We start from the raw sequence: 9,324 nt of genomic DNA, 5'->3' as shown, positions 1-9,324 counted from the left end.
CAGGGGGCTTCTAGAATTAAAATGGTAACTAGAAAACCTTAACATTCGTTCAATTTTGTCCTGAGACAGCCTCTCTGACCCTGATGAATGCCTTCTCTGCTCTGTGCTCAAGTTCCCTGTCAACGTTAAGAAATAGTCAAACCTGTGAAGAATTTTTGTGAGTTTATTTGACCCAAACTGCTGACAAATGCCGGGAAGCAAAATCTCAATGGATTGAGATAATGCTCTGAAGAATGGCAGTTATGCACTTTGTGATCGTTTGTTTGTTTGAATATATATATATTATTTATTTAAGAGAGAAGGGGGGAGAGAAACATCAATGATGAGAAAGCATCACTGATTGGCTGCCTCCTGCACGCCCCCTACTGGGCGGGGGTGGGGGGATCAAGCCTGCAACCCAGGCATGTGCCCTTGGCCCAAATGGAACCTGGGACCCTTTAGTCCGCAGGCGGGTGCTCTGTCCACGGAGCCAAACCGGCAAGGGCTGCACCTTGTTTTACACATCACAATCAAAAGAGGAGACCTAAGTGAGTTACCAGAAATCCATCCGTGATAGATTAGGGAGGTGGGAGAAAGCAAAGTTGGGCGGAGGAGGGAAGGGAAACTCTGGCATTGGATAAAAAGTAAAATGATAGACACACTTTTTACTTAGGAGGGTGCAGGGCAGTTAACAGTCGACAAATTAACTCAATAACAAAGAGGGAAGTTGTGGTCTCTGCAGCCTGGTGCCTGTGCTTTGAGGGGTCTGGAAAAGGGAAAATTACGTTAACATTCCGACGAATGTATCACAGGTGCAAGAGAACAACAGGCAGTCTCAGTATGATAAAGACTGATAATGGCCTAGACCAGTGTTTCCCAAACTTCTCTCATGATGAGAATCACCTGGTGGAGTTGTTAAAACACAGATTCCTGAATCCCAACTAAGAAGTGCTAAACTAGAATTTTTGAGAACATATAGGTAAAACTGCATACCTAACTTAGTGCTCTGTATATAACATCTGTGTTAGAGCACTAGTTAAGTATACAATTTTACCTATATGTTCCCAAAAATCCTAGTTTAGCACTTCTTAGTTGGGATTCAGGAATCTGTGTTTTAACAACTCCACCAGGTGATTCTCATGAGAGAAGGTTGGGAAACACTGGCCTAGACCATGACTACACACCATAAACTGCTTTTCGTCTTCAAAGTTTTGGTTTCAGACCGTCCTTTGTGGTTACTTTTTAGGTCTCTGAGTTGGCGAGGCGGCCATGCCGGCTTCCCTTACCTAGCCAGGTGAGCATGCGGCCACTTTCCGTCCAACCTTTCGCCCATTTTGTACGGGGAGAGCCTCTGTGGCCCTAACAAACCTCGTCTCTCTCCTCTGCGCCTCAGGCTCCCCTGATGCACTTCCTTCCGGGCGCCGGCAAAGTCCCGCCTTCTCACGGCTCTAAAGCCCCGCCTTCTTGCTTTTCCGATTGACAGTCGATCCGACCAATCAGCGTGCTGTGGGCTGCCCTCTGGACACATGCGCACTGATGTCGCAGTGGGGAATGGGTGGTTGCCGGGTGCTGGGCCAGGTCTGGGGTGGCTGGTGGCGGGGGCCAGGGGTCGGCTCAGCTCGCAAGGTCGCAAGCTTTGGCACCGAGACCCGGTGATTACACACATCCCCATACACACTTCCGGGAGGAAAAGGGGGGATTGGGGGAAGGTGTGTGCGGGATCTGGAGTTAGGAAGATAGGGGTTCTAATGCTGGTTCTGCTGTTTGATGGCCCATTAGTCACTAGTCCTCTCTGAGCCTCAGTTTTCTCCTCTGTAAAATGGGGCCACTTTAGGAAGCAAGCGATCACAAATTCCCTTATTGTTATTGAGTTAATTTGTTGCCTGTGTGGAGGTAAGAATGGGCAGCACCTCGGTAAACGCACTCCCCTGTTGCTTACTCCACCTTTCCCAGGCGTCAGCTGCAACCTCCGGGCTCCAGCAAACGATCAGGGACCCTGGGAAACCAGCCCTTCCCAGGGCTGCTGCAGCCGGAGAACCTCAGCCGGGAGGAGCTGGTCCACGTACTAAGGGCATCTGTGGTGGACCAGAGAGGTGAGCGTGAGCGAGACAGCTGCTCAGAGACCGGGAGGGAGCTCGCTGCCCCTAGCCTTCTGTAATAGTGTCAATAAAAAAATAAAAAAAAATGAATTGAGAAAGTGCTTTGTAAACTCTTAACTGCTGCTTTGTCTGTCAATGATGTTCCTGTATGTATGTTTTAGGACCACTGGTGACATTGAACAAGCCACAGGGTCTTCCAGTGACAGGTAAGAGCAGGGGAAGGAGATGCTCTGAAAGGGGGTTTGATGTCTCTAAGGAGGGAATAGTGAAGAGGAGAGGATGATGGGATAGAGTTGCCTCTGGAGCAACTTGTATTTTTTTCTTTTTCCAGGAAAACCAGGAGAGCTGACATTGTTGTCAGTGCTGCCAGAGCTGAGCCAGTCCCTGGGGCTTGGGGAGCAGGAGCTCCAGGTTGTCCGAGCATCTGGGAAGTAAGTGGTGGGGGTGACAGGAAGGGGGAGTAGGTATCCATCCAGGGTGAGGGAACAGTTGCTTGGAAATAAGCCGAGGCATTTCCATGGCTGGTTTGGGATCGTAGAGATAGAATGCAAGGTGCAGGAGGGGGCAGACAGACCTGGGTTCAAATCCTCATGCACAAACTGGGACCTTAGGCAAAGCATGAAACCTCACTGAGCCTCAGTTTCCTTCATCAGCACATAGAGCTAATAATAGCAATGTTCGGCATGCAGTCACTTTTCCAGGTCCATACTCATGGCAGGCATTGGCCATGGATTGACCATTGATATTCTTCTAACCGCCGTCAATTAGAGATGGTAGTTGAGAAGAAATACTTTTGCACTTTCACAAACTTCTTGTCTTGCTTGTGGGGTATTTAATGACTTCAGAGTTCATATGTGTAAAATTAGTAGTAATAGGGCCTGGCACATGGTGGACACACAGCAGTGGGTGGTAATTGTTATGACGTTTAACTCTGAGCTCCCTGGGATCCAAGGCGGAATGAGAGACACTTTGAGCTCCCCGCAGCCTTATCGGGAGGAGGTCTGGGTTATCATCTGGTATTACTGTTTGGCCTTATACAGGTTCCTCCCTTGTTTGTGAATGAGCCCGAGGGACTTTAACTTCCATGACTTTGTCCCCTTCCTGCAGGGAGGCCTCTGGGCTTGTCCTCCTCTCCAGTTGTCCCCAGACAGCGAGCCGCCTCCAGAAGTTCTTCGCCCACTCACAGAGAGCCCAGACTCCCACAGCCACCTACTGGTGAGAGGCCTGGCAGGCTCCTGGGGCAGCGGGGTGGGCCCGCCACGCCGCTCTCTGACCCGCCGCCTCCTGCCTCTTCCTCAGGGCTGTCACGGATGGCATCCCCGCGACTTCAGAGGGGAGGATCCAAGCAGCTCTGAAACGGGAATACGTTGATGACGTCGGCTTGGTGAGTCAGAGTCTGGGTGGGGGACTCTACTCTTACAGGGGAGTTAAGGGCATAGACTCGGGGTAGCTGGCTCTCCTGTCTCCCAAAACGGGCAAGTGACCACTGCCTGTCCTGAGTAGCAGGGAGGGTTTGGGTGTAGCTCCCGGGTGTGTGTGTGTGTGAAGCATGTTCATCTTCGGGGGCTGGTACCACAGGCAGTTCCGGTGAAGTCCCCGTCCCGAAAGGACATCCTGGAAGGTGTCAAGAGGACCCTGAGCCACTTCCGTGTGGTCGCCACAGGCCCCGGCTGTGCTCTGGTCGAGCTGCAACCCCTGACAGGTGGGTCTGGAGCCCCAGCCGGAGTTTAGAACAGCATTTGGCTGGGGAGGTGAGGGAGTGGGAGGAAGGTGGTAGTGTTAGGAGCAGCCCAGGAGCAGACCAGACCCAGGTTGTCTTCTGTTGTCAATCTAATGGTCATTCCTTTGTAGCTCATCCATTTTTTTCTCTTAGTTATTGATCTCAGGGTCTTCTCTCTGTCCTTGGTGTTCTGTAGTGTCCCTATGATACATCTGGGTGTGGGGGTTTATTTTTATTTATGTTGCTTGGGATTCACGGTGCTTCCTGAATCTGAAGATTAATATATTGCATCAATCCTGGAAAGCTCTCTCTCCAAATGTTGTGCCTCTTGGATTCTTTCTATTCTCCTCCTTTTCAGTGTCTACTAGACAGGTTTGACCTCCTCATTCTATTCCCTATTCACTTTTCTTTCCTATTTTTTTTAAATTTCTTTATCTCTGCTGCATTCTGGGTAACTTCTTTACTTTTAATTGATTTGAGAGAGAGAGAGAGAGAGAAAGGAAGGGAGAGAAACACCCATCTGTTGCTCCACTTATTTATATGCAGTCATTGGCATAAATATAAATATGTGTGCTGACTGGGATTGAACCCTCAACCTTGGTGTATTGGGATGACACTCTAACCAACAGCGTTATCTGGCCAGGGCCTGGGCAATTTCTTTAGATCTATCTTCCAGTTGAGTAATTTTCCTTTAATTGGATCTAATCTGCAAATGTAACCTATCCATTAACTATATTTTTCACTTCTAGAAGTTCTGTTTGGGTCTTTTATAAATACAAATGGCCTTTTTAAAAAACATGACATGTTTTTTTACCCATATTATTTGTTTTTTGTTTTTTGGGGGGGAGGGTTGGTCTTTAATAATTTTAAACAATTGTGTTTCTATAATTCCATTGTCTGAAATTCTTGAGGGTATAATTCTATTGTGTTTCCCACCCACTCTCTCTTTATTTCTTTATGGTGGGTGAGATTCAGCTGGGCTCCTGTGAAAACCCTTTATTGCCTCATTGGATGTGGGCCCTTAGGGAGACATTTCGCCTTTGCTTCTGCTGAATGCCAGGACTACCACTACTTTAGGATCTCAGTCGGAAGTTCACAGATCACCCGAGACGTATCAGAGCCCCAAACCTGTGTGAGAACAGGCTCGTGGCTATGAATTTTAAGGGGAATGGTTCATTCCTTTTATCCAGCCCTACGGTAATCCTCTGCCTTCCTTGGTGGCTGGCTTTTTCTCCGGTCCACCATTTTCATTGGGGCAGCAAGGCCTCATGCTTTATACCCAGTAGCTTCAGCAATAAATTCAGGGTGGCCTCTCGTCATGGGTGACTCTCACAGACCTGTCTAGTAGACATTGAAAAGGAGGAGAATAGAAAGAATCCAAGAGGGCTGCGAAAATGCGGAGACAATGAAATAGATCACAAACGAAAGAAATGGAGGACAAAAAGCGACTGGATATAAAGTTCAAATCTACACTTATAAGGTCATGAACCTGGTCATGTGCCCTCCTGTGGAGGCCGGGGCAGTAGCATCCGCCTCACTAAAGCCACCTGATCTGAGTGAGCATGGGGGTGGTGTTTCCCCAGAGGAAATGGGGTCAGATGATACTGGGTAGGATGGAGAGCAGCTGCTAACCATCTGATCTCTCTGCTCTCTCCTAGTGTTCGCCAGCCAGCTGCAGGTACACATGGTCCTCGAGCTCTGCCCCGTGCTCGGGGACCACACGTATGCAGCCCGCGTGGGCACTGTCCTGGGCCAACGCTTTCTACTGCCCGCCGAGAGCACCAAGCCCCAAAAACAGGTACCCACGCTGACCTGAGCTGTCTTCTGCCTCCTGGGGCTGGGCTGGGGGACCAGGGTGGGCACATCCCAGGCCTTACCTCTGCAGCGTGGGGCTGGGCGGCGGCCCTCGTGGCTTCCGAAGGTGCTGCAGCCCTGTCTTGCTGTATGGCCGTGAGCAAGTGACACCCCCTCTCTTGGGCCTCTTTCTGCCCCATCTGTCCACAAAGAAGGCTGAACCAGCTGGTTTCTAAAGGCCCTTCTAAGGCTGCTGATCTTTGAGTCTCTCTGGTAAAAGGGGTAAGAGAGGTTGTGTGTATTAGGTAACCATCAGTTCTAACAGACTAGCCCCAAAATCCTGGGGTCTTTAACACATGAGTTTCCCAATTAATAAATCCAATTCATGGGGGTGGGGCAGAGGGGAGCTTTGCTCCCAGGAGTCACTCAGGGGCCCGGGCGGTTGCTATCTAGCCAGCAGACAAGTGGGGACAGTGCAGGTTCCCATGGGAGATTTTCATGGGCCAGGTCTGGAGGTGACATACATACAAACACTCCCCTTCCATTGGCTAGAGCTCAATCACGTGTCCTCACCAAACTGCACGAGGGGCTGGGAAATGTCATTCAGCTCTATGCCCAGGCACAAACTGAATTGGTGAACCCTTAACCATAGCGAGCATGCGAGTGTTTGCATGTGCACATGTGGGAAGGAAATGAGTAACTACAGATGTGGCGGGAAGGAGGAAGTACTTGCCTAACCCCCATTTTGGTTAAAGCTGGTTGGAACTGGCCTGGCTGATGCTGACATGCTTCCCCCCCGCAGGTCCTGGATGAAGCCCTCCTCAGACACCTCCACCTGACGCCTGCCCAGGCCGCCCAGATGCCCCTGCACCTCCACCTGCGCCGTCTCCACCTCCCGGGCCCCAGGCCCAGGGATGCCCCCATAGAGCTTTTGGCACCTTTGCCCCCTTATTTCTCCAGAACCCTACAGTGCCTGGGGCTCCGCCAGCAATAGTCCGTCTGTTCCTACTGGAGAGCGGTGGGTGTGGGGGCCTGCAGGCTGGAGGAGAATGAGCTCGGTGTGCAGCCTGCGGTGAGGTCATGGTTTAGGCTCTGCTGTTGGACTGGCCAGGCACTTGCTGTGTGATGTTGGACAAATAACTTCGCTTCTCTGGATTTGAGATAATAAATGTACTTAACTCATAGTATGGTTTTGAGGATTTGCTGAGAAAGTAAAACGTTTACCAAGGACCATGCTTTCTGTTGAGTTCAAAGTGTGGCCTTTTATTTAGCTGCTTCTGCCCCAATTCTAGTTGGGAAGAAATGTTAGATTTCTTTAAAAGTGTGATAAAACACACCTAACAAGATTTACCCTCTTACCATTGGTAAGTGTACAGTTCCGTGGGCATTAAGCGCATGCACAGCGTTTTGCAACCATCACCATTTTCTGTCTCTAGAACTCTCTCATTTTCCAGAACTGAAACTGTACTCATTAAACACTAAATCCCCATTCCTTTTCCTGCCCCTGCTAGCCACATTTCTCCTTCGTCTCTATGAATTTGACTACTCTAGAGAACCTCATGTAAGAAAGATGTGGGGGTTTTTTGTGTTGTTGTTGTTTTTTTACTTTAAAAATTTGTGAAATAGATTAAACATACAGAGTGCATGAAACATCTCTGTGATTTAAATAATGATTATAAATTGATTCCTACATAACCATTACTCGGCATGAAATAGAAACATCCTCTCTTGTAAAGCAGAGTTCTCAACCCTAACCCACATTAGAATGCCCCCTACGTAGCCGCCTCAGGAAGCTTTGAAAGTCCCCATAACTTGGGGGGGGGGGGGGCGGGCAATGGTAGGATATGTACAAGGATAATAATTTAATATAAATAAATAAATAAATTCCCCATAACTTGCCCAGCCGGTATGATGCTTGAGCATTGTCCCATGAACCAGGTCACAGTTCCATTCCTGGTCAGGGCACATGCCGGGGTTTATTATGGGGACTTTTTTTTTTTTTTTTTTAATATATTTTATTGATTTTTAACAGAGAGGAAGGGAGAGGGATAGAGAGTTAGAAACATCAATGAGAGAGAGTCATCGATCAGCTGCCTCTTGCACACCCTCTACTGGGGATGTGCCCACAACCAAGGTACATGCCCTTGACCAGAATCGAACCCGGGACCCTTCAGTCCCCAAGCCGACGCTCTATCCATTGAGCCAAACCGGTCTTGGCTATCATGGGGACTTTTAAAAAATGTTTTTATTGATTTCAGAGAGAAGAAATCAATAAAATATCTTTCCCCTCTCCCTTTCTGAAATCAATAAAAACATTTTTTTTAAATCTCCATGATTACACACCCCAAAGATACTGGTTTGATCTGCCTGGAGTGGAGACCCCTAGCATTGATCTCTCTTAAAAGCTCCCTAAGAGGTTCAGCAGATGTGGGAGCCACTGCCTTGACAGAACTCTTTCCTCGCTTGCCTTTTTTTAAGTTTTACCACATGTACGCATCCTGACGTGATGGATTTCTCTCGCCTAGTTCCCAAATTTCTATAAATGGAACCATGCTGCACATGTTCTTTTGTGATTTGTCCTCACTCCATACTGAGGAATGCAAATGTGTAGTTTGGGGTGGGATTTGAATTCTAGTGTTGAATAAACCATTCTGTTGGTGGACAGTTAGGTCATTTGGCTGTTAGACCACCATGCTGCTGTGAACCTGACAGTAAGCCCTTCCTGGATGTTAGGCCAGAATTTCTGGGTCAGAGTGTATGTGTTTTCATTTGCCTGGTGCATTCGTTTCCTAGGGCTGCCGTAGCAAATTGCCACAACCCAAGTGACTTAACACAATAGTAATTGTTTCTCTCACGGTTCTGGAGGCCACGCGTTTGGCGTCAGGCGCTGCCAAGGCTGTGCTCTCGGTGAGGGCTCCGTGGGGGAGTCTTTCCGGGTCTCGTCCAGCTTCTGGCGGCTCTAAGCGTTCCTTGGCTTCTGGCTGCATCACAGCAATCTCCGCCTCCACCTTCATAGGACCTTCTCGTGTGTGTGCCTTTTCTTCTGACTCATGAGGACAATTATCATTGGGTTAAAGGCCCACCTGGATAATCCAGGATAATCTCATCTCAAGATCTTAACAAGATATTACATCTACAAAGATCCTTTTACCAAATAAAATCATTAACAGGCTCTAGGTAGACATATCTTGGCGGGGGCAGGGGGGGGGCACACCATTCAATCCATTACAACTAAGAAATATCTAACTTTCCAGATGAACATGGCTTGTTGGATAGCTTCCTTTTAGGTGACCTTGGCCCTTGTGAGGAAGGGACAGACCCACTATCTCTGGAGAAGGGCTGGGGTTCAGGCAAGGTCCACCCTTACCCCTATGTCTCACGTTGTAAATCTGTGGGCATTAGATGTCAGCCCAGCTCCTCCTTTGATCTTGGGGGACTCCCAGTGGTCAGCCATCCTGGCAGTGTGTCCCCAGACTTCTGCCCACTGCCCCCATGATCTTGGGAAAGCCACGTCTCCTCGTACAGACTCTGTGAAGGAAGGCTTATCCCCCACCCAAAGTTCAGAGAGAGTTCTGGAACAGGAAGCACCATGTCTGCCACTATGTGGGAATCCTGGGCCTTGCTTTCCTGGAGGGTTGCTAATGGCCTCTAACTCTTGTTGTGGGCCTCGGGGTACAGGGCCCCACACTACCCTCTCCTCGCCCTCCAACAGAAACGGAGCCAGGCCAACAA

At 48.9% G+C, this 9,324-nt stretch overlaps 1 protein-coding gene across 2 annotated transcripts; it reads left to right on the top strand.

Moving 5' to 3' along the window:
* Positions 1-1,477: 1,477 nt before the first annotated feature.
* Positions 1,478-6,822, top strand: RPUSD3 (RNA pseudouridine synthase D3). Of its 2 annotated transcripts, none has more exons than XM_084901998.1 (9): positions 1,478-1,631; positions 1,933-2,072; positions 2,240-2,284; positions 2,410-2,509; positions 3,186-3,293; positions 3,378-3,462; positions 3,657-3,780; positions 5,457-5,596; positions 6,395-6,822. In XM_084901998.1, exons 1-9 carry the CDS (start codon positions 1,516-1,518, stop codon positions 6,584-6,586), a joined length of 1,050 nt encoding a protein of 349 aa, XP_084758124.1. In that variant the 5' UTR covers positions 1,478-1,515; the 3' UTR covers positions 6,587-6,822. The 2 variants fall into 2 exon arrangements, with proteins under 2 accessions (XP_084758124.1, XP_084758123.1); XM_084901997.1 differs by having other exon boundaries at positions 2,410-2,538.
* Positions 6,823-9,324: the final 2,502 nt, after the last annotated feature.

The sequence above is a fragment of the Pipistrellus hanaki genome (genome assembly GCF_964339955.1).
Source record: "Pipistrellus hanaki genome assembly, chromosome: 13".
NCBI classification, from domain to species: domain Eukaryota; kingdom Metazoa; phylum Chordata; class Mammalia; order Chiroptera; family Vespertilionidae; genus Pipistrellus; species Pipistrellus hanaki.
The sequence above is the reverse complement of the archived record's forward strand: the minus strand, read 5'-3'. Positions and strand labels throughout refer to the sequence as shown.

Bases quoted from the DNA above. Each gene is read 5' to 3' on its own strand.
- RPUSD3 (XM_084901997.1), top strand. From the start codon at position 1,506: ATGCGCACTGATGTCGCAGTGGGGAATGGGTGGTTGCCGGGTGCTGGG. The intron at 2,073-2,239 runs GTGAGCGTGAGC...TGTATGTTTTAG, and splicing joins ATCTGTGGTGGACCAGAGAG to GACCACTGGTGACATTGAAC. The intron at 2,285-2,409 runs GTAAGAGCAGGG...TTCTTTTTCCAG, and splicing joins ACAGGGTCTTCCAGTGACAG to GAAAACCAGGAGAGCTGACA.